Source organism: Balaenoptera physalus (genome assembly GCF_965194825.1).
Source record: "Balaenoptera physalus genome assembly, chromosome: 11".
Lineage (NCBI taxonomy): Eukaryota > Metazoa > Chordata > Mammalia > Artiodactyla > Balaenopteridae > Balaenoptera > Balaenoptera physalus.
Window position 1 is genome coordinate 108,026,920 of NC_138896.1, and position 23,863 is coordinate 108,050,782.

At 58.3% G+C, this 23,863-nt stretch overlaps 1 protein-coding gene across 4 annotated transcripts in view; it reads right to left on the bottom strand.

Annotated features, from left to right (window-relative positions):
* FBLN2 (fibulin 2) overlaps nucleotides 1–23,863 on the bottom strand; it is a 76,213-nt gene that overhangs the window by 27,061 nt on the left and 25,289 nt on the right. For all 4 annotated transcript variants that reach the window (XM_082414265.1, XM_082414264.1, XM_082414263.1 and 1 more), the window contains exon 2: nucleotides 21,315–22,633. In XM_082414265.1, coding sequence (XP_082270391.1) covers nucleotides 21,315–22,599 — 1,285 coding nt within the window. In that variant the 5' untranslated portion in view covers nucleotides 22,600–22,633. The remainder of the gene's footprint in view (nucleotides 1–21,314; nucleotides 22,634–23,863) is intronic.

Below are 23,863 nucleotides of genomic sequence, written 5' to 3' on the forward strand. Positions count from 1 at the left end.
TAGAAACAGAGTAGAATGTTTGCCAAGAACTGGGGGAGAGCAGGTTGGAGGAATGGACAGATGTGAGTCAAAGGGCACACACTTCCAGTTACAACACGAGTAAGTTCCGGGATCTAATGCACCGCACAGTGCTTATAGCTAACAACTTGAGAGTTGCAATGAGAGTAGGTCTTAAATGTTCTCACCACAAACAAGAACAAGAGAAAATGGTAACTGTGTGGGGTGACAGGTGTGTGAACTAACTTTATTGTAATAATCATTTCACTACACATGTGTATATCAAAGCATCACATTGTACACCTTAAACTTACACAATACTATAGGTCAATTACATCTCAATAAAGCTGGGGGAAAAAAAGAAATAAAATCCACAAGCAAAAAGGAAAACCTTAATACAATCGACTGCAGAAAAGTCTAAAATACCTGTATGGCAAAAGACAGCTCCAGTCTGATCACATCACTCACTTTCCAGTCTCCACACTGCATTTATCACTACGTGAAACCCTCGTGTTTATTTATGAGCTTACTTTTTCATTTGTCTGTTTCTTCCCCTACAATGTCAGAGTTGTGACTTGAGTCTCTGTGGCCCCTGAGAGTGACGCCACCATGCCACGCTTAATCCTCTCTCATCACACTCCGTGCACGTGGGGGTCTCACCTTGTTTGAATACCTCTGGTGGTGGGGATCTCGCTCTGCCCAGGCAGCTTGTCCCTTTCTGCATAGCTCAGCTCAGAACGTCCTTTCTTTTACTGGACTGGACTTTTTCTCCCTAAACCTTCTCCAAGATTGTCTTACAGAGATTAGGAGATTCCAACAGATCCCTGGGTCTCAGCCAGATGACACGAGATGCATGCCCTATCAGGGGAACAGTAACGGCTGGAATGCACTGGTGCTCGCCACGGGCCAGGCGTAAGTCCAGGCACTTTCATCCCCACAGGTATTATGGTGAGTACCGCTGCTAGGCTCACTCTAGATCAGGCGGGGAGTTAGAAGTCCCAAGCCTTAATTTCTCCTCTCCGGCCTCAGCTTCCTGTCTGTGCATGGGCAGCTTGATGCAGCCGATCCTGGAAGCCCTCTCTGCGAATCTAAGCACCAGCCTGAGGAGGCTCTATTTCCCTGTGAACTGAATGGGGCTCCCTTCCTGCCCCTCCCGAGCAGATGCAGGTTTCAGCCTGCGCTTGGCGGCCTGCCCTCCATTCTCTCCTGGCCTTTCCCATCCTGGCTTCCCCTCTTTCCAGACAAAGGAACTCAGGGGCGTGACCCCTTATGCTGGGGAGGGCCACCCACTTGGAGCGGGAGGGGGAATCAGCACAGGGGCCAAGCGCGGCGCTGCCCGGTACCGTCCAAGGCGTGGGAGAGGGGCCCGGGCGAAGCCCACAAGGTGTGTACCCCTGCTGCTCGTCCAGAGGCCCACCCCCAGGCCCCCTCCCTGACCACCCCCTCCGAGGCCCCAGCCTCTGTCTCTCTCTAACCCCTCAGAGTTTGAGCCCCAGGGCCTCTTCTCCTCCCCGTCCACGCCCCAGCCTGGCTGACCGCACCTGGGTGCCCTCCTTCATGTCCGTCTCCTGCAAACACACAGCTGGCTAAGCGACCACCACCAGGCATCCCCGGCAATCCCACGGCCAGAATCTGTTCAGCAGACGATTTTCCCTGGACCACCTCTCCCCTGGTCTTCCCTGTGCCAACCTCAGGACCCTCCTGGGCCCGTTCTCCTTCCTCCTCACCTCCCTCCTCCCATCCGTCACCCGCAGGGCCACCTCCAAAGTCACCCCCGTCACCACCTCGCCCCTCACTCTGCCACCATCTCTTGGGCCCGAGAGGTACCCTGCTCCCCTGTGTCCTCCTCTGGTCCATCTTCCAGATGGCGTCAGAATGACCATTCATTCACAAGTATGAATCAGACTGTGTCTCTCCACGGCCTACAGCCCCCCCGAGTCCCCCCTTTCTTTACCAAGACCTACCTGGTATGGCCCTGCGACCTCCCCACCGCGTCTCCGTTCTCACTCACTCTCTCCACTTGAACCCCTCAGGCTCTTCCTGCCCCAGGGCCTTTGCACGCACTGTACTTTCTGCCTGGAATCCTCTGCCCTTTCCCTGAGCCCTGCCCCACCCCCACTCTCTACAGGGCTGTCCTTGTTTGGAGCTCTCATCTCCTCAGGCAGGATCTCCCTGACTTTTGAATCTAAACTAACCTGCACCCCAACCCTCATTGCAGCACCCTACTTAGTTTTGCTCATAACGCCCTGGCCTTCGCCAGCTCAGAGTCATCTCGGGGAGCCCTGTGGTCCACGGACCCCACTGGAACGCCACTGCCCTGCAGGACAAAGCACCCCTGCCCGGAGCGACAATCGGGGCCCTCACAGCACAGCCCAGACTCACGTCTCAGCTCTTATGCCACCAGCTAGCAGGCTTCTCTGTGCCACCGTATCTTTGCACATGCCGCGCCAAGCTGGGAATGCCCTTCCTCTACCCTGCCCAACTACCCAGCCTTAACAAGCCAATCTGCACACCACTCCCTGCCTCTCCATCCTCTGTGGTCCCGCCAGCACCCACCTCCGTCCCGGGCAGAACAAACAGCCCCTCCTCCAGCCTCATTCACAGCAGCACTTGGTACATACACAACGTCACTGCCAGGGACATGCCAGCCTCAGACAGCAGAGCGAGAGGGTCTCGGGGGCCAAGAACGGGTCGCGGTCATTTCAGGGTCCCCAGTGCCCGGCACAGACCTGGTGCTTGATAAAACCTGGGGCTGGCGGAGCACCCCAGGCCCGTGGTGTAAACCATCTCATGCAAAGCTCACACCGACCACGTGAAATGGGACAATTACCTTGATCTCCAGATGTATAAATACACAGCCCAATGGCACAGACTTAGGAAAAGGAGGGAGAAGACCTTTACACTCACACACATCACCTCCACATAGCAGTTTCTACTGAGTCTCAGAGGCGAGCCTGGGCGTGTCTGACCCATCACCGTGAGCACAGGCGTTCAGCCAGGGCACCCCTCCCTGCCTGCGGGACGTAGCCAAGTCACTCATCCTCAAGCCTCTGTGTCCTTGCCGGTGAAATGGGCAAAGCACCCCTCCCGCCCGCATTTCACAAAGCGGGGAGGGGAGAAGCCAGTGTCTGGCAAAGAACAGGAGCTCAGTAGGCAGTACCTCCCCGCCCCCGGCACACAGAAGGTGTTTGGTGACTACTCTTCAGTTAATTAACTAATTACAGAGGAACAGGCTGATAAAAGGATGGACAGGACAGGAATCCCTCCAGGAGAAGAGGCAGGAGGGGCGTCCAGCGATCCCTCCCTGCTCTGCTCTGGGTTTTCACGGACTCCCCCATTTCTGTCCACTTTGCCTGCGCTCGGCCAGAGCGAGCATGGCCTTCCTTGCCTGCCGGTTAGGCACGAGCACCGTGGCCAGAGAGGTGAAGGCCACCTCCCACTGTGACAGCTGCACGCTGGCTGGCAGGCTCTCACCAGCCTCGTGGGTGACCCGGGCCGGGATCAGCCTGGCTCCCAGATGCGTCCCCACGGGCTGCCCCTCAGAGTCAGGACACCAGGCCCTGCCAGCCAGAGAGCACGACCTTGACTCTGGCAGGAGTCCCGCCTCTGACACCCCTGAGGAGTGGAGGGAGGACAAATCCACTTTGGAAAATGATCTACCATCACCCAGGAAAGCGGAGACACGCGAACCCAATGACGTGCTGATTTCACCCCCAGGTCCACGCCCAGGAGAAACGGGCGCCCGTGGTCTCCACCTGGGGACCCACAAACAGTAGCTCCAAACTGGAAACAACCCGAGCGCCCAAGGACAGGAGAAGGTGGATACTAGGGCATGACCACGCTGTGCAAGTGGGCGCCCGGTGACCACACGGTGAATCACGGGGACACGGCGTCAGGGGAGAAGCAGTCACAGAAGGACACTGCGCACTGCCTTTCATGTGAAGTTCAAACCCAGAGGAAAGCAAAGCACCTGTTGAGGTGGTAAAAGTGTAAAGAAAAGGAAGGAACTCGTGCTCACAGAAGCCAGGGCAGTGGTAAGCAGGGAGGAGGTCAGGGCGGCCGTGGCTTCTGTCCCCACGGCTGGTGGCTTGGTGGGTGCCCTTCTTTAACTGTTGAGACAGCCCCTCACGCTCTTCTACGCACACGTACTCCATGACAAAAATATTACTGGAAAACGTAGTATGATTAGAAAATTCTAAGACTAAAGAGGCAAAGGGTCTTTTAAAAATGTGACCCAAAAAGTGATACAAGCCAGACACAAAAGGACAACTATTATATGATTCTACTTATATAAGGGCCCTAGAATAGGCCAATTCACAGAGACAGAAAGCAAGATAGAGGTTACCAGGGACAGGGAGAGGGGGATGGGGAGTTAGCGTTTAAAGGGGACAGAGCTTCAGTCTGGGAAGATGAGAAAGTTCTGGAGATGATGGTGGTGATGGCTGCACAACAGTGTGAATGTTCTTAAGGCCACGGATTAGTACACTTAAAAATAGTTAAAATGGCCAAATCTATGTTATGTGTATTTTACCACAATAAAGAGAACATAATGCATTGCAGTGTGAAAACAAAAAAGTGACCCAGCACTTCCCCTTCTAGAAACCTAACGGCTGACAGACGTGCCGCGGGCACAGACATGCAAGTCACGGATCCTGGCTGCGTCCGAATTTGTGACAGCAAAGATCCAGAAACAACCAACCCCCATCGACAGGGCAGTGATTAAATGATTGGTGTTATATCCGCCCAATCTCATGCAAGTGTTAAAAAGAACGCCTTAGATCTTCACTCACTTCTGTGGAACAGTTTCCAAATATATCACAAAGAATGAAGAAGACAGGCTCAGTGCTGAACAGTATGTATAACAAGTCACTGTTGATCTTTTTTAAAGTAACACGTGGACATATGTGAAGGATTTCTGGAAGGAGGTCCCAGAAACGGGTAGCAGCGGGTGTCTCAGGGAGGGACAGGGCCCTGGGGAGGGAGGGAGCAAGCTGACATCCACTGTTTACCTCTTTTGTGTCTTTTATGTGTTTTCCTTATCGTGGGCAGGTATTACCTATTCAAGAAACATGCTGTTATAAAAAGATCCTGAGATTCCAGGGAATCTAACCTCCGTTGATCACAGGCAGTGGGTGCCCAGAACAATCCGACCTGGAGGTCATGACCCCTCTAGACAGTCCCCTCTCCCGGACATCAGAGCCCGGAAGAATGGTGGCTTCGGAAATGCTGCAAAAAATGCTACACCTGCGGGGTGATGAGCGGCCACCTCCACCAGCACCCTGTTTGGACAGGATGTTTGCGGGGCCTGAGCAAACAGCCCAGGGAGTGCTGCAGCTCTGATGTTCTGTATTCTTGGTGGGGGGGCAGGGTTGTCCCCCGCAGACGCTGGTGGTGCCGGGAGTCCTTTTACAATGACTAGAAGATGGACAAACAAGAAGGATCCTGAGCGCTGCCTTCCTGCCCCGGGATCCCAGACACAACGGCCGAGAACCAGCAGGAGCTGCTGGGCTGAGCCCACCTGCAGGGCCCACCCAACCTAGCCCCTTAGAGATGCCTTCATCCATCACCCGGGGCAGGGCAGCCCCCAGTGCCCCCCTGCCCTTTGCAGCACCTCCCCCAGCCTAGCTCCCTCCCCCCGCCCAAGTCAGCACCCCGCCCACCTGCTCACCACCCCAGCCCGGCCTGGGAGACGCTGGGCCACCCTGGCTGCCTAGCTGGATCTCTGGCCTGGCCGAGCCGCCTGGCGGGCCCCAACCTGCAGCCACGGCACCTTCCCTCCAGCTCTAGGAAGAGGGTCCTATGCCCACCACGGTTTTACAGGTGAGCAGGCAGCAGCCCAGATCACACGCCCCAGCCGGGGGCAGCCGCATGACCAGATATCAAAAATGACTGGAAGACTCCAGTAAATCGAGGCAGTGTGCAAAGACGGCTTGACAACAGAACAGAACAGAGCGGCCAGAAGAGACCTACTCGTCTGCACTTGGTTCCTAAGGTAACAGTGCAGTGGGGGAAGAAGGTCTTTACACGCCCAGCATGGGGGCAATTGAACATCCACCTGAAAAAAGAATGGGTTCTGACTCCTACTCACACCAGCCAGAGAAACAAATCTAAATGTGATCTAATGTGAAACGTGAAACAAGTTAAAATATCTAGACTGTAACACAGGAAAATATCTTCATGACTCTGGGGTAGACAAAGATTTCTTGAAAAGGACACAAAATACGACAACAGAAAAGTAAAGATCAGTAAATTGTATTTCCTTAAACCTAGGAATCTGTGTTCCTCAGAAGACAGCACGTGCAAGGTGCTCATCAGAAAATGTCCTCACGAGAGCGGAAAGAAACGTCAGAGAGCAAGATAAGGAACTTGTGATCCAACAAAAGACGCATCACCAGAATCTATCAAGAGCTCCTAGAAATCGGCAAGACAAAGAAACCTAATTCAGAAACGGGCAAAGAACAACAGGATTCCAACAGTAACACGAGAGTGTGTTCAACGTAATAAGTTATGAGGGAATGCAAATTAAAACCACAGTGAGATCCCACTACACAGCCATCAGGTTGGCAACAATGAAAAAGACAGACCACATCCAGTGTCGGCAAAGACTTTCACTCATGGCTAGGGGGGACGGAAATTGGTGATGCTTCGGAAAACTTGTCTGGCAGTGTCAGCTAAAGCTGCCAAACCCTCTGATACAGCAATTCCACTTCTGGGTAAATACCCGACAGAAATTCACACAGAATGTCCACAGCCACTGTATTCATCACAGCCCCACACTGAAAACAGCCCAAACCTCCATCCACACTAGGACAGATCAATAAACTATGATTTATTCCTACGATGGAAAAATAAAGAGCAACTTTTTTAAGTGAATTACTGTTACATGCAAGAGACTGGATGAGTCTCAAACACAGGATCTTGAGCTAAAGAAGTTAAACGCAAGCAAAATCATACCATATGGTTCCCACTACACAAAATGAATTCAAGAATAGGCAGGAGTCACTGATGGTGATAAAAGTCAGCCTCGTGGTTTCTGTGAGGGGTGGGGGGCAGTGGGGGGAGGGAGAGTAGAATTGGCTGAGAAGGCACACCAGGAAAATTCTGGAGTGCTTCAGATGTTTTATATCTTGACTTGAGTGGAGCTGCCTGGAACCCACTGAGCTATTTTATGAAGATGCGTGTGCTTTACATACATAATACTTTATAAAACTGCATAATCAGATATAAAAAAAATTTTAAGGGAGGACTGTTATATTAATCTATATTAAAAGATATTCAAGAGTATCTATAGTATACTTTAATAAATACTTTCAGAAAGAAGGAAATTCAAGAGATAAAACAACCAAATATGAACCAAAAAAGATCTCCCCACCCCTGATAAAATATTACTTTACTAAACGGGCTATACGTTACACTTTGGGGGCAAGTGGAGAATACAAATATGGCACAAGGGAACTGGTAACTGTGGCAGGTGTAGAATCAGTGTGTAGTACTACAGGAGATGTCTTTATTTCTCCGTTGCAACACACTGTGTCAAGGCTGAAATGTTTCCATCACGCACACATGCGCACATGCCCACGCACACACTGTATCTCAAACCAGAGAGAAAGAAGAGCAAGCACTGGACCGTTATGGGGCTGAGACTTCTTCCCTGAGCCCCTTGCCCTTAGAGGGTCTGTCCCAGCTGCCAGGTGGCGGCTGGGGTCCCAGGTGGGACTCCGGGATGCTGGTGCACTGCGGCTGGTGAAGCCACAGTTACGAGGGGACTCGACGGCGGGCTTTGCTCATGTGGAGGGGCCCTGAGGCCCCACGGTGCTTGGTTTCAGGCTGGTCCCCGGGAAGCTCTGGGAGGTGGGGGGGCGAGGGTTGGATGGCCCGTGCACAGGCCCTACCCTCCCTCCATGGCCTCCCAGGGAGCGGGGGGTGTGCGTCTGTCATGGGCATTTTAATGGGCTACGTCTGTTGGTACTTTCACAATCAATGAGAAAAGCCGCTTGTACAAAAACAGGCTGCCCTGATCGGGTGCAGTGCAAAGACTTGTGACAAGCTCAGCTCTGTTCAAGAGGACTATGCGGCCCTGGCATCTGGGTTAGAGGATGCTGCCCCAGAAAGAGTCACCGGCCACATGGAACCTGCAGGCAAATGCTGAAAAACTGAATGGGACCAGCCTCATTTTCTGAGAAGATAACTTTCCCAGCACAAGGACAGAACAAAGAGATCCAAGCACTTGGACACGGGAGTGGACAGCTCACGTCCTAAGAATGAACGAGTCACCGGGAGATCAGTCTAGAATCACACCACTGCAAGCATCCTTCTAGCACAGAGCGTGCGACCGAGCCTGGATGCCCATCAGGCTGGCCTTCACCTAAAAGGAGAGCTGTCCCTCCCTCCGCCAGGCTCGCCTCCGCCGCCAGCCGTGTCCACCCCCTGCTGTGCTCCCGGAGGCCTCCACGGACCCCCAGCCCCACCCAGCACAGCCTTTTCACACAAACCAAACGTGTGGACTTCCAGAACTTCGCCAAGACACTTGGGACGCATTCTGTTCCTCCTCAGAAAGAACTGTGAATTTTCTCTCTTTCATTATTCGTTGAAGAAACCGCAGCTACCCCAGACTATGCTATGGCTCAAACCACAGTTTGATGGCATTTCGCTTCTTGGGATAGCGCTTTGTTTTATAGATGAATCTTGTAAACGACTTAATTCTATTTTACTGTTCTTTCCAGATAGTTTAATTTAATTACCAGTCCATCGTACGTGCACACAGTTTAATAAGAGATGATGTTTAACCTTAAGGCAATTTTGGTTTTCCCCGGCCAGTATTTACTATAAGAGAAACGTAAACATAACCTTATTTCCCACCTTAATGAAAGTGATTGGTTAAAAAAATACAAAAATTGAAAATATCACATAAAAAACCGGACATGTTTTTTTTCTCCTCTTAGAGGCAAACAGGAAGCAGGTCAACAGCGTGGCTTCCTGCGAAGCCCCAGGTGGCAGTATTGGGCCGGGCAGTGGCAACGTGGAAATCCTGCCTGGGGAACAGGCAGTGGGCACCCTGGGGTCAGGCATCAGATGAGGCGGGGGGTTGGGTGGGAGGGCTGTACTGGCCAGGGGTCTGGGGGCGGCAAGTCTGTGACCTCAGGCTCCTAGCGTTCCCAAGTGGGATGCCATGGGGCCAGGTTGGGGCTCTTCTAGACCAAATTCCCAGTGACTCCAACCAGCAACTTTCCATTTCTCTTAACCCACATACCTGGGCCACGGCCCCAACTAGACCTTGACCAGATCTCTTCCCCTCCCCGCCCCAAATATCTCCATCCTTTGTCCCACTCCCCCTGCAGCCTGCAGAGTGACTGGTGAATATTCAAAGTGAAGCAATGAGCCCCAATCAAGGGGCCCAGGAGACACCCCCACACTGAGGACCCTAAACTGGGTGTAGGTGGAAGCAGAGCTAGGAAGCCAGAACCCTGCTCTGCTTCCCACTGGCTGAGCCATCTCAGGCAGCACCCTCGGCCTCTCTGTTCCTGCATCCAGGCTTCAGGGGCCAAGCGGTGACGGACAAGGAATAATGAGACCTTCCCCAGGTGATCACCCACCACCCCCCGGCTGCCCACCTGCCAAGTGAGGCCAACCGGGGGGGAACAAACAAAAGCCTGGCCGATCATTTTCTGCCTCCGGCCCGGACCTCTGCCCCGACTCCTGAGGCACCTCCCCTCCCCTGGGGGTCAGCGAGTGGCTCCAACACTTCCAGGATGGGACTGACCACAAGCCGCCCTCAGCCACTGACCTGGGGTCGCCCATCTCAGGAAGCATGCTGCCGCACCTGGGCCTGGGAGGTGGGGTCCTGTAGATCCCGGTGCCTCCGCAGCCACCAAACCTGCCGCCCCAGATCCACCTTCCGCCCTGCCCGCTGCTGATGGAGCCTGGCCCCCACTCAGGCATGGCCACCTCTACCGAAGGCCACAGCTCCCCTCCGGGCCTGGGGTGACAGCTCCCACTGCTGCTGTGTCCTGACCCTGCAGCCCCCTCGGTGACTCTCTCCAGGGGCTTTGAGCCTGTGCCACCTGTTTCCTGGGCTTTGACTCTGCTGGGCAGGTGAGGTCTGGCGGGGAGTACACTGGCCTGGGAGTCGGAACTTCGGGGACCCCACCCTCGGAGCTCGCTGTGAGTCTCTGCCGGCCCCCTGCCTGCCTCTGGGCCTCTGCGACCCAGACGTATAATGAGAAGCAGCTGGCGCTCTGTGAGTCTCAACTGTGGCAGCAAACCGGTGCCCACTTCATGCTTTACTGAGGCTTTGATATATGTGAATTAGTTGCCAACATTTACAAATGGGGAGATTTTATATAAAATTCCAGATCCTAGGCTTCTTTCAGAAAACTTAAAGTGATGGGCCACACTGGGCCCCCCACTCCAGGGCGACAATTGGAGCCGGGGAGCGGCTGCAGCTGTGTCCTCGTCCCCACGGCCCGCGGCTCCCCTCCACCAGCTGCCTCACCGGGGGCACCTGGCTTTGCTCCCTCATCGCGTCCGTCCCAGGCCTGCGCGTCACGGCAGGCACCCCCACCCCGGGCAGGAGTGTGCTGGGCGGGGAGGTCTCCACCGCTCTGGTTCCCACTGCATCCCCAGCACCCGATACAGTCTGGTCCAGAGCACGGGGCCCATGAACTATCATGAATGAGTACTCGAGTGGGGCAGGGAGTGGGGGGCTGGAAGGGAGACAAGACGGCTTGTCTCCTGCTCTCCCCGCCCACCCCGTCAGCTGCTGGGAGCACTGGGCCCAGGCAGGCAGGCTCCCCCCAGCCAGACTGGCTCGTTCTGCCCCCACCCCCACCCTCCACCATATGGACCCCCGAGAACCCCAGAATCTCAGACTCTGGGGCTGGAGGCCTGCCAGCCCCGCCCTGGGCCCTGCTTTGCCCCTCCTGGGCTGGGGACACGGGGCAGCCCTGGAGCCTCGATCTGCTGACAACAGGAAAATACCTACTCGTCCCAGGCAGCTGGGCAAACCCTGGGAGGTGCTGGGGCAAAGGCCGAGAGTCAGTGGTCGACAAACATCTGCTTCGCTGCCTTCAGTGACCCTGGACATTCACGTAACCTCCCTGTGCCTCAGTCACCTCAGCTCTGAAACGGGCATAATGACCGTCCCCCCGCACATGGGTGTCACGAGGCTTTAACGCACCGATCGATTCACATCCGGGGATGCCCACAGCCACGTGATAAACGCTGCCCCTGCGAGGGTGAAGGAGGAGACCCTCCCCGTTTCTGGGACGTCAGCCCCGCAGCTAGGCTGTGCCACTGAAGGCGAGACCTCAGGACGGGGGTTTGCTGACTCCGTGGGCAGTCGCTGGAACAAAGGCGCAGGGCAGGGACGGAACAGCGGGGGGGCAGCACCCCCTGCACATCTGGAGGGAGATGGAGTGACCGGCAGGGTGGGAGCAGCCAGTGAGCAGTTGAACACCCTCAACCCAACCGCACGAGACCTGGCCCCTTTGCCTTTTCAACAGCGGGCCAACTCCTGGCCACCAGAAAAGACCCACATCTGTTCACTTAAGCAAAAACAAATCCGTGCCCCACCACCCAGAGTGCAGGGCCCTCGGGCAGGGAAAGGAAGGGGCTCACAGTCACAGCAGCTGCTCTGAGCCAGCTGACGTCCTCTCCCTACTCCTGTCAGTAATCCTGGGGGGACAGAGATTACTCTTCCATCTTGCAGACATGGAGGCTCAGAGAGCGTGAGTCCATCACCTGAGGTCACACAGCCAGGGCAGCAGAGGCAGGGTTCACACCCACGGATTCACCCTCTGAGGACCAAGCTGGCTCGTCCCCAGCACTTCTCGGCCCCAAGCCCGCTTTCCCTGTGTGGAGACCCCAGAGTACACAAGGAGGGCCCAGTAGGGCCCCAGTCCATGCAAAGCTGACCTTGGCTAGACGCAAGTTCCTCCTGAAAGCTCCAGATGCTGCAGGACAAGGGACCCCGAGGCCACACAGCCCCTGGCCCGGCGCGGAGGAGGTGCTGTCAGGCAGACGACGTTGACCCTCCCCCAGGGAAGCTCACAGCCCAGACTTCTGACTTCCAGTTCACGGAGGCACCCGGGATTCCGGAAGGCTCAGGGTGCAGGAGGCTGGGGTGGGGCGGCTTGGCTCAGCCTCAGGAGAGCCGCTCGGCATGTGAATGGGAAGCAGGCCGGAGCTCAGAGGCCGCCGCCCTCCCAGCAGAGTCCCCAGGGCTGAAACCTCAGCAACCAGGACACCACTGTAAGTGGAGCCCTGCTACGTGGCAGACCCCAGCGCCTGATGCCCGACACCAGCTTTCTCCCAGTGAGAACACGCTCTAGGAGGGAGCCCTCGGTAAGCCCACTTTACAGATGAGAAAACTGAGGCCCAGGGCAGTGAAGTGATTTGCCTAAAGTCTCACAGATAGTGAGGGGCAGAGCACCCTCACCCCGGGGGAGCCTTGGACCAGGCCAGAGACGCCTGAAGCACTCAAGGACCTGGATCCGGAGCCGGGCCCACCACTTACTCGCTGCTGGCCTGTGGGCCCATGTTCCCCTGGGAAGGGGAAGGGACTCGTGGTAAGGTCGTGTGGGGACTGAGATGAGGCACCAGGAGCACCGGCCGGGGCCTGGGGTAGCTTCACTGTCTTGACCACCCCATCCTCCTCCCTGCCTTCCCCACACCCCCGGCAATGCCCATCAAGAGGAGCCCTCGACCCCGGGCCGGCCTCCTGACCGGCAGGCAGCAGAACGTGGAGAAAGCAGTGGCTGAGCCGGTTCTAAGCCCGGGCCCAAGAGTTCCTGTGCGCGTCTCATCTTTCGCTCGGAGCCCTGTTTCTGCGACGGGAACGAGCTCCTGCTGCAGAGGCAGCCGCCCTGGCAGAGGCTGTCCCAGACCAGCCACTCCCGGCAGCCACTCCCAGCCTGGGGCAGCAAGCCCGGCTGACCCGGGGACTTGGGATCAACAAGAAACGCCTACTGTGCGCCACAGAGGTTCTGCAGTCGCCTGCGACTCGCACTATTGAGGCAAGAGACTACTCATTCCATGACCGAGGCGTGTCCCCGGCAGGAAGGACTGGCACGGGTTTGGCGAGATGGCAGAAACACCACCCCACACGCCCACGTGGTGCTGGCGGGGGTGTGGCCAGACTAGCTGGGGAGCCCTCGGCCAAGGCGGGGGCGGGGGTGGGGGTGGGGGGGGAGCAGGGCACACTCACAAACTAACGCCCCTGCAAGACAGCTCCTACCAGCCGAGGTGGGAACGTCTGGCTGCTCCTGCTTGGTTTTCACAGCCCCTGCTCAGTTTTCTCCCTAGCGCTTTTCACCATCCAACGCAGATTTTACGTAATGAATGACTGTGTGCCCCCTGCCCCCGCCCCGATCCCACGGAACACAAGCCTCGTGAGGGGTACCAACTTCATCCATTTTGATTACGGCTGTATCCCTGGCACCTAGAACTATGCGGTAGGCACTCAATAAATATTTGTTGAATAAATAAACTGGGGAAACAGGCCTTCCCATACATGGCAGGTGTGAGCAAAATCTGGTACACCATCAATGGAGGTGAGCTGGCAAGTACCGGGTTTTAAGTAGGCATCCTGTGGCCTCTACAGTGGAGCCCATGGCAGCCAGCACCTCCCCAGAGAAAAGTGTGCAGACGATCATCAAAAGATTGGCACAGCAGGTGCACGGCAACCCTCTTCCTAACGGTCCAGGCTGGCAACAGCCCCACAGCCCTTGGCAGGAGAAGGAGCCAACAAACTGGGGTCTGACCATACCATGGAGCAGCTCTCAGCCACGAAAAGGACCAACCACGGAGCCCACAGCACGTGGACCTAGAAATGCTGTGCTGAGCACGAGAAGCCACACGTGAGAGCAGACTGCATGGCCCCATTTACGGAAGTCCGAGAGCTGGCCACAGTCAGGGAAGCGGTTCCCGGGACGCGCACGGAGGAGGGGACCTGGGTTGTCTCGGGATGTTTCATGATCTGAGTGCCGAGCACACGCGGTGTTCCTTTGTGAAATGTATTACTGATTTGCATGCTTCTAATAGGTTCTCCTGGTTATACCTGGATAAATGGCTTACAAAGAGAAAATAAACGCATGTGCACACGGACCCAGCGATTCCACACCGGGCGCAGCAGGAAGCCATTCACTGCGGCAATGGACATAAGGCAGCATCCGCCCGCCAGGACGGTCAGTAACAGCTGCGACGTGCACACAGCGGAGCCCTAGCTGGTAAAGGGAGCTCCCCACGTGCCGACAGGGAGAGTCCCAAGGGGGGCTGTTCACGGAGGAAAGCACAGAACAGAAAGGTGTGCACAATATGCTATACGTGAGAAAAACAGTGCACACACCTACACGCCTGCCGTCGTAGGACCTGTGGTTCCCAAGTGTGGTCCTATAGGCCCTGAGGGTCCCTGGGACCTAATCAGGGACCCACGGGATCAACGTTATTTTCAGAACAACACTGCAACACTGGTTGCCTCCTTCACGCCCTTTCTCCTACGGGCATACAGTGGAGTCTTCCAGACACTACGTGACTAAGTGATAATGTCATCACTTTGATGGCCAATGGAATGTGTACTTGTGTATTCTGTGTTTTCTAGAATTTTCTAAAGTAAACTCATGAAAAGATGCTCAACATCATTAGCCGCCAGGGAAATGCAAATTAAACCTTCAGTGAGATACCACTTCACACGCTAGGACGGCTACATTCAAAACGACAGACGATAGCAAGTGTTGGTGAAGACGTAGTGAAGCTGGAGCCCTTGTGCGCTGTGGCTGGGGATGTAACGTGGTGCAGCCGCTGAGGATAACAGTTCGGTGTTTCATCTTATGGTCACACACAGAGTTTCCAGATGACCCAGCAATTCTGCTCCTGGGTACATTCCCAAAAGAAATGAAAACATACGTCCACACAAAAATATGTCATGAATATTAACAGCAGCAGTGCTCGCAATAGCTAAAAGGTGCCAACACAGCGTCTACCACCTGGTGAATGAATAAACAAAATGGGGCCCATCCACACACTGGAATGTCCGCCATGGAAAGGAATGAAGCACTTATTCATGCTACAACGTGCAGGGGGCTTTGACAGCGTTATGCTTAGTAACGGAGGACCGTCCATAAAGACCACATATTGTATGATTCCATGTCCAGGAATGTCCAGAATACGCAAATCCACAGCGACAGGGAGTAGACTGGAGGCTGCTGGGGGCTGGGAGGAGGGAGTGGGAGGTGGCTACTACCAGCATAGCAGTAGGGTGACAAGAATGACCTAGAATTAGATTCTGATGATGTTCTCACGACCCTGACAAAAACTACTGAACCGTACACTTTAAATGGGAGGACTTTATGGTACATGAACAATATCTCAATAAAGCTGTCTAGGAAGGAAGGAAGGAAACACAGTTTTTAAAAATTAAAGAACCCCACCACAGGCCAAGCCTTGGCCCCAAACCCTCACTATGGGGCGCAGCTGTGAAATGCACCCATTCCCTCCAAGTGCCATAAGCTCTGGGGCCGCCAAACCCAGGGGGCCCAGCTACAAGCCGCTCAGACCCACTCCTGCCCCAAGTCCTCCATGGGAGCCACGAGCCCAGCCCCTCCCCTGGGAGACGAGGGCCCCCTGCCCAGCTCTACTATGACCCCCAGAAAAGCCCCGTCCCCTCTCAGGGTGCCATTTCTCTTCCATAAAACAGAATGACCAAACAGACTCTCTCAAGGTCGCCACAGGGTGAATGAAACTCAGTGCCTGACAGATGCCCCCAGCAGAGGACCCAGCTCTCCTCGGTTTTATCACCCTCATCACCTTCAGAGCCCCCCCACCTCCCCCCAAGTCTGACGGGCAGGCAGCCCCTTCTCAGCTCCCCCAGTGGCTGGCCCAGGGCACATGGGCCTGGTGTGCCCGCAGCTGCCGATTTTCAACAAAAGCCAGAAAGCTGGAATTTATGTGAAGTCTTCCAGCTTCTAAATGTTTGCAACAAAATTCTAGTGCTTACGAAGATGCCCTGCAGAAAGAAGCTGACAGGCGACAGGGGCATGCACCATTAGCAGAACAGCAGACAGAGGTGGGGCCAACCCCGGCTATGCGGGGTCCGTGAGCAAACCGGGGCTCACAGGCATCGCGGCGCAGGCCCCAGGTCACGCAACGAGCGCGCGTGAGCTTCGGCCCGGGACTCACCACGGAGGAGCAGGGGCTGCGGGAAGCCCAGGCCCCTCGTTTGCGGGTCCCGCTGCCCTCGGCAGGCCCTACGCTGCCCTGGAAGAGTCAGACGTCCCAGGTCAAGGCCCGTGGGCTGGGGGTGAGGAGGGGAAGGGCCGGCTGGCCCACCTGCAAGCTCTCCTTGCAGGGCGCCCCCTCCCCAGGCCGCTCTGGGAGCCGGGAGCTCCTGTGGCTGATTCTGGCACACAGAACATGAGCTCAGGTGTCCAGACTCCCAGCCTGGCTCCCTCTGGTCCCCAGGCTGTGCGCAGGGACCACTCAGACCCCACACAAGCTTAAGTCTCCCACAGCTGAGCCTGGAGAGGAGAGGGGAGGGTCTGTAGGAATCCTCTGGGGAATAGGGAGAGGCTGGGCGGGTCTCCCTCTGCCCCCTGGAGCCACAGCCCAGTGATCCTGGGGGACCCTGGAGACCCCCAGACACTGAAGGCCCAGGGCTGGCTCCTGGGGCTGCAGGGTGAGGCGGGGAGAGCCTGCTCCTGTGCTCTCCTCCCTTCACCCAGAAGAAGTGCTGCACGACACAGAGAAGATCCTGCCAGCTCCTGCCTGACACCTGCACTGGCTCCCCACTGCCCCTGGGGAAAGGCCCAAATCTTCATCCTGAGGGAAACGCCGTCGCCCTGGGCCTGGCCCCTGACCACTCCCCAGCCTCTTCTCACACCAGCTACACAGCCTCCTTTCAATCCAGCTCCTTCCCTCCAGCTGCAGGGCCTTTGCACGTGCTATGTCCTCTGCCGGACGCATTCTCTGCTCTCTGCTCCCCACCTCTCACCCAGTCAGCAACTCCCTGTGCTCCAACAGCACTTCCCAGGAAGCCCTCCCTGATCCCCAGGGGAGTCCGATCCCCCAGACAGGCTCACAGAGCACAACCACCCCACTCCTCGGCCCTCGGCCTATGACTACCACGTTTTCTCCCCCGCTAAACCGTAAGGTCCCGAGGGCAGGGGCAACACGGTCCATCTGGCATCTGTCACAGCCCCTGCACACGCCGGGCACCAGAGATGGCTATCAGGGGTGAAGACGCGAAGAAATGGCGGGGGCACCTGGATCCACCGCTTCCTGCATGTGTGTCCGTGGGCAAGTGGCCCTATTCCTCTGCTGTGCACCAAGGGGGCGGCTGTGATGATTAAAGAGGCCAGTGATCTCAGAGGGCTTACGATGGTGCAGGCACAGGTCATAAGCCAATATGGTGTCTGCAATTAATATACAGTTATTTGAATTTTAAAGCTTCTCTATTAACTGGAACGTCAAACCGTTCGAGAACCGCTGCCCCACAGGATCTGGTAACGTGAGGCCCCGAGGAAGGGGCTCCTTTCCTGCCACGGGGTCCTGGGGCCTGCAGGTTTTGCTGGAGCCCTTTTCCAGGAGAGGGGCTGCTGCTACGGGAACCTCCAGCTTCTGAGGACCACCCTGACCCGGGTTCCCACCCTTGTGGCCCAGGAGGGCGGGGGGTGGTCCCCGGCTCCCTCCACCGTGCCAGCCCCGTGGTAGAAGGCGCCCTCACAAGCCCCCTGAGGGATGACAGACGTCAGAGCCCTTCTCCCCGGCAGGGAGCCGGGCATGTGGCTTCCATTAGGCTCCATCTGGACATGCTCAGAGGCAGCCTGGATCCCTGGCACAGCTCCGGCTCAAAGACAGGACCCCTGCTGCAGCCGGGCCTGGGGCAATGGCTGGAAACCTCCTTCTCCAGGCCCCAGGGCTGCCATGGCAACGTGGCCGGGGGTCATTTCCGCCCCACGGCCCGCCTCTCAGCCGGCCCCACGGGCAAGCAGGACAGAGCTACCACCTCCCCAGTTCTCCCCACCGAGGACCCCTCCATCCCTTGGGAACCCCCAGGGCTCCCCGTACAACAGCAGCCACAAGGCTCTAAGGCCCTCACTGCCCCAAGGATGCTCATCGGGCCCCTGACCCCCACCCACCAGGCATCCCCCGGCCCCCCCCCCCACTCCGTGTGCACGGCTGTGACCACGGACAAATCTGTGTGGGCTCATCCATTGCCGCCCTCCGCCCCCATCAGACCCCAGAGGGGAGAGGCTGTGCCCGCCGGTTCACTGGGCGGCCCCTGGTGCGGACAGGGTGCTCCGCACCTATCTGCGGAAGAAATTAAGTGGGTGGATCGAGGAACAGATGGTGAATAATGACGGTTAACGTTTTTAATTACTCGGCAGTACTAGGCCCCATGCCGAGCTTGAATGAGTTAGCTCATCTAATCCTCAAAACACCCCCAAGAAGCAGGGCTTTCTCTGCCGCTTCCAGATGGAGAAAATGAGGCACGAGGCGGAGAGCCGCTCGCCTGAATTACAGAGCACGTGCCCTGGTGGGTGTCAGGTGGACACCGGCTGAGCAGCAGCAGGGAAGACGGATGGGGGTGGTGGACGGCAGCCAGCCTCCGCTTGCACGGCCTGGGCCAGCTCCTGGGTCCCATTTATATTCACCCCGCCGGCCCACCACTCCCAACTTCCTACACCTCCCTTTCCCCGAGCTCCAAGAAGCACAGCCTGTCCGTGCCCTGCTCCGGGCTTCGCACGTGCTAGGCCTCTGATGGGATGAGGGGCACTCAGTCAGGGGCCCCACCCCCAGGCGGCCTTCACCAACAGCCACACCCCAAAATCCATCTGAGAAAGCCTGGGGCAGAGGGAAGAACCCGGGGCTCCTGAGAACGAAGCAGCTCTCCAGGGTTCCAAGGCCCACACCACAGAGAGGCCTCTGGCAGCAAGGGGGCGGGTGATGGGGACGGGGACGGGTCTATTCTGGAAACCCTGGAGGCTGCACGCACCATCCCCGGCGCCAGGCCTGCAAGCCCGCCCGGGCACACGTGGACTTCATTACACCCCCGCCCCACGCACACACCCCGCCCCCTGCAGGCTCGGGGCTGGGTGGGGAGGAGCCCCCGGAAGCCCCCTGCCCTGGTCCCGGTGCCACCTCTCACGTGACCTGCCGCCACGAGCCACACCTCTCCCCCTCAACCTTGTCAGCTGAAAATAAGAAGGATCCCAGCTCCCAGCCTGTGGGAGGATCGAGTCACAGATGGGGCCGGGCACCTAGCAGGTGCTCAGCAAGGGCGAGTTCTGTGCCCGTCCACCGAGAGCAGGATGGAAGGAGCCGTCAGGGCGGGGGCCTGGGGGCTGGGGGAGCCTGCAGTCTCGGCCTCAGCCCACAGCGGACGCCCAGCAAGGGCCATAGCTCTGGACACACGGGCCCCCTCCCCCAGGAAACCATCCCAGACACCACGCGGGCATCCCCTGCTCACAGCCTGCAGACCACACTGTCCAGTTCCTGCCTCCCAGGGGCCCATTACAGCCTGTCCACAGTTGGTACCTAATGAGGGTCTACAGAGTGAATGACACAGGACTGAACAAGACATGGACTTGCAGCTGTGGAGAGAGATATCAGGACACCCAGACGACTCCTCGGGCTCCCTCAGAGGGGGGGCAGGGAGCTGCAGAGGGGGCATGGAGGAAGGGTCATACAAGACACAAAGACCCGGCGAAGGATCCCTGGCAGCGGTGCTGCCTGAGCTCATTGGGAAGAGTGTGAGCAAAGGGGTGGGACAGAGGGGAGATGACAGTGTAGGGAGCTCATGGGGTGGCAGGGAACTAGCATGAGGGGGGATGACTGGCAAAGGGGTGGCCAGAGAGCGCCCCCCATTCCCTCATTAATTCACCCAGTGTTTACAGAGCACCAACTGTGTGCACAGCAGAGAAGATGGCAGACGGGGCCCCTCCACTCATGGCCCTAACACTCCACTGGGGGAGACAAAACTAAACAAGTAACGACGTGCTACAATGCCAGGTATTACTGGGAGGAATTAAAGCAGTGTAAGAGGAAGGTGGGGTACTCTTTGACTGGGGTGGTCAGGGCAGGCCTCTCTAGGCAGGTAACCTTGAACAGAGAGCAAATGGAGGGAAGAAGCGAACTTCATGGACACCTGGAAGAGCACTTCAGGAAGAGGCAGTGGCAAGTGCAAAGGCCCTGGGGCTGGAAAGTACTGGAAGGGGCCAGGAGGCCCGTGCAGCTAAGCACAGTGCGGAGGGAGAGGGTTGCCAGGCATTGAGTGTTTATGCTCTCACCTCCAAACTCATGCGTTAAAACCCTAATCCCCAGTGGGATGGTATCTGGAGATGGAGCTTTGGGGAGACAACTTAGGTCTTGAGGGTGGAAGCCTCATGATGGGATTAGTGCCCTTCTAAGAAGAGATGCTGGAGAGCTTGCTCCACCTCTGACGTAACCCAGATGAGATGTGGCCTCATCTGCTCTGCCAGGTAAGGGCACAGCAAGCAGACAGCTCTGCAAGCCAGGAAGCAGGCTCTCATCGGACAACCGATCTGAGACTTCCCGACTCCAGGGCTACAGGACATAAACGTCTGCCGTTCAGCCACCCAGTCTATGTATTTTTGTTACAGCAGCCAGAAGGGACAAGAAAAGGGTGAAGAAGAGAAGGCCCGGGAGGCCCCAGGGGCAGGCTGTGCAGGGCCTGAGGCCCCTGAGAGGACTTCAGTATCTACTCTGAGCAGGTGGGAGCCACAGCAGGTACTGAGCAGACAGAGGAGGGACAGAAACCACCTGTATGTTAACAGGACCCCTGGCAGGAAGGGGTGACGGACCCGGTACTGGGCGCTTGCAAGGAGCCCCCACGAGAGCCTGCATCCCTTCTGCTGCCACCGCAGAGGCCAAGAGCACAGCAGCCATGCCCAGAGGCTACTGTCGGGGAGGTGCGAGCAGGCAGCTGTATCAGGGTTGCGGGCTCCCACTTCCTGCCGGGCACCCCTGGACCCCTCCGCAGGGGCCCCCCAGCCCTGATAAGGTACATGTGAGAGGCCCTCGGCCACAGCCCTGTCAGGTAGCCCAGCATCGACCGTGACAGGGACCCCACCCGTCCACCCACCACGCCCCCCCCAGAAGCTGAGCCAGGAGAAAGCTCCATCTCAGAGCCTCCAGCCCGGAGCTCTGGGGATGGCGCTGGCTGTCCCTGGCCTGGCCCCGCAGACCCAGCTTCCCCTGCTCCAGGCAGCTGGTCTGTGCACAGACCTGGGCCAGGCTACAGAGCCCCGAGGCTGCCCTTCCCTGGGATGAGTATCCCTGGAGGAACCAGGAAAGAGTCTTACCTTCAGGGTCAGCTCTGGGGACGGAATGGACAGAGTTGGGGTCTGTGTCTTCCTCTGGCCGAGAACGGGGCAGAACCGGTGGCTGCTTGGGCACTTCCTGAGTGGGTGGGACGCGGGCCGCCTCCTGGTGAGGTGTGGTCAGGATGGCGTGGGTGCTGGGCTCTGCTGGGCCCTCGGGAGCGCTCTGCGTGGCCTGTGATGGGAGGACACTGGCCGTGCTTGACGCTGGAATGGGCCCAGCTCCCTCCTGCCCGGCGCTGCGGGGGGTGGCCTGGGCGTCCGGGATGAGGTTCTCTTCGGGCCGTGCCCTGGCCTCTGCCGCCTCCTCCTGGACAGGGAGACCAGGGGCCGGACCTGCCGTGGGCCGTCCATCCAGCCCCCTGGGGCCACCTGCTGCCGGCTGCTCCCTGACCGTCAATTCCTCTCTCTCCTCCTGTCTGTCCTCCGTCACGCTCCTGGCCTTGGCCTGCACAGGGGCTGCGGGACCCAGGGCGGCAGCTGCCGTGGGCCTGGGGAGGGCAGCCAGCCCGCGGGTGGCCTGGAGGGCTGAAGGTGGCTGACCCCCACCTCCCAGAGCAGCCGGGCCCCCGGCGCCCGCCTGGAGCTCGCCCTCCAGGGCCGCCGCGGCCTCCGCCTCGGCCACCTCCTGGTCGTAGCTGTAGGGGTCTTCGTAGTGTCGCTCAGGGTCACCCTCCTCGGCGTCTGAGAAGTTTCCGGGGGCGGCGTCTCCGTGGCAGTCGGGGAGCCGGTAGCAGATGAGCTCACCGCCGGCGTCGGGACAGTGGCAGGCCCGGCAGGGTGACAGGTGGACGGTGTGGCCGGCGGCGTACTTGCGGCCAGAGTGGACGCAGCCCACCTGGCCGCACTGCGGGCAGCTGTCGGCCACCACCACGGCCTCGATGCAGTTGGGCGGCAGCTCCGGGCACGGCATGAACTGGCAGCTGATCTTGCCGCCGCCCGGCGGGCAGGAGCACTCGGTGCTGCCGAAGTCCACGAAGTAGGACTGGCCGGCGGGCACGCGGCCGCGCACGAAGCCGCCCTGCAGGCAGTCGTAGTACTGGTAGCCCTCGCAGGCGCAGCCCTGCTGCACGCACGTGGCACAGCAGGCACCCGGCTCCAGCGCCTCCTCGATGCAGTTCTCCAGCGGGGGGCACTCGACGCCCGTGCAGTCCTGCCCCGGGACCGCCGTGCTGGGGCTTGGGCCCAGGGCCAGGGCCAGGGCCAGGGCCAGCCAGGCGCTCACGGGCTCCCCGAGTGGTGCCATGCCCCGCGGCCGGCCTCGCATCGCCTCCAGATCAACCGTTCTCTCTCACGAGGCCCTGGGGGAATCGGAAAGGACGGGGATCAGCACCACGTGGCGGCCCCAGGGGAGCACATGTGCACACCTGGCACGTGTGCACACCTGGCACGCACGCCCGCACGCGTGCATGGCTGGGCGGCCTCCCCACCGTCACTCACACGCGTGCACTCGTCCTCACATCCCTACGCACACGCTCCCTCTCACACCTGCTCAGATGCACAGACAGGCACTGCCGTCACTCACGTGTCGACAGGGTCGCCAGCGTGGCCCTGCCCAGGGCCGCTGACCCCCACTCTCACCTGCCACCTGACGCGTGTCCCCGGGTGGGACCCTCAGCCGACGGCCCCGCACACACGCACACCGTCACATGCATTCTCCAGGCACATGGCTGGCACGCCTGGGGCATCGCGGTCTCACGCCCTCCGTGGCAGGCACGCAGAGGCCTGGTTACAGCCCTCCAGGCACAGCTACATGCGCCGTCTCACCCACAGCCTCACCCATGTGCCGGGACTCCACGGGTGGTCTCACACACACAGTCACCGGCACCCAGTTTATCTCCCCCTGAAACCCAGCTTGATCCCCAGACATGCACCCAGAGTCCCGTGGCTGCCAGCCAGAGGGCATGGCCAGGGGGACGCTGGGCAGGAACCAGGCCCTCCCAGGCCTCGGCACACAGACAAGCCCCCTGCCACGGCCCTCGGACCCCACGGCCCAGGAACACCCCCCAACAGATCCCCTTGCACTGCAAGTTACGTTGCAGGGGAGCCTCCTGCCAACCTCCTCAGATGCCTCAGCAAACAATACCACCGTTCCCAGAATTACCCTGGACACCCGCTGTCCCCCGCACGTGCGCGCACGCACACACGCACACACACACACACCAAGTCCCGTCCATCCACTGGGCTGCGTGAACAGCTCTCCGCCCTCTGCCCGCTTCTCTCCACCACCACAGCCCTGCCCCGGCTCGAGCTGCACCCCCATCTGCCCTGGAACACACCTGCCACCTTCCTCCCCGCCATTCACTCCTGCCCTTTCTCTGCAAAGCCGCTGTGATCTGAAAGCAGCTGACCCCGATGTGCATGGCTTCCTAGCTTCCCAACCAGGAAGCAACAGTCTGGGTTCCCTGTGCGAGCCGCCCTAACCCTCCCTCCAGGGGCCCTGGCATGACACTCCCGCAGCCCCTCCTTGTCACCCTCTACAAGCCACTCGAATGTCACCTTCTCTGTCACTGTCCTCACTTCTCCCCCCA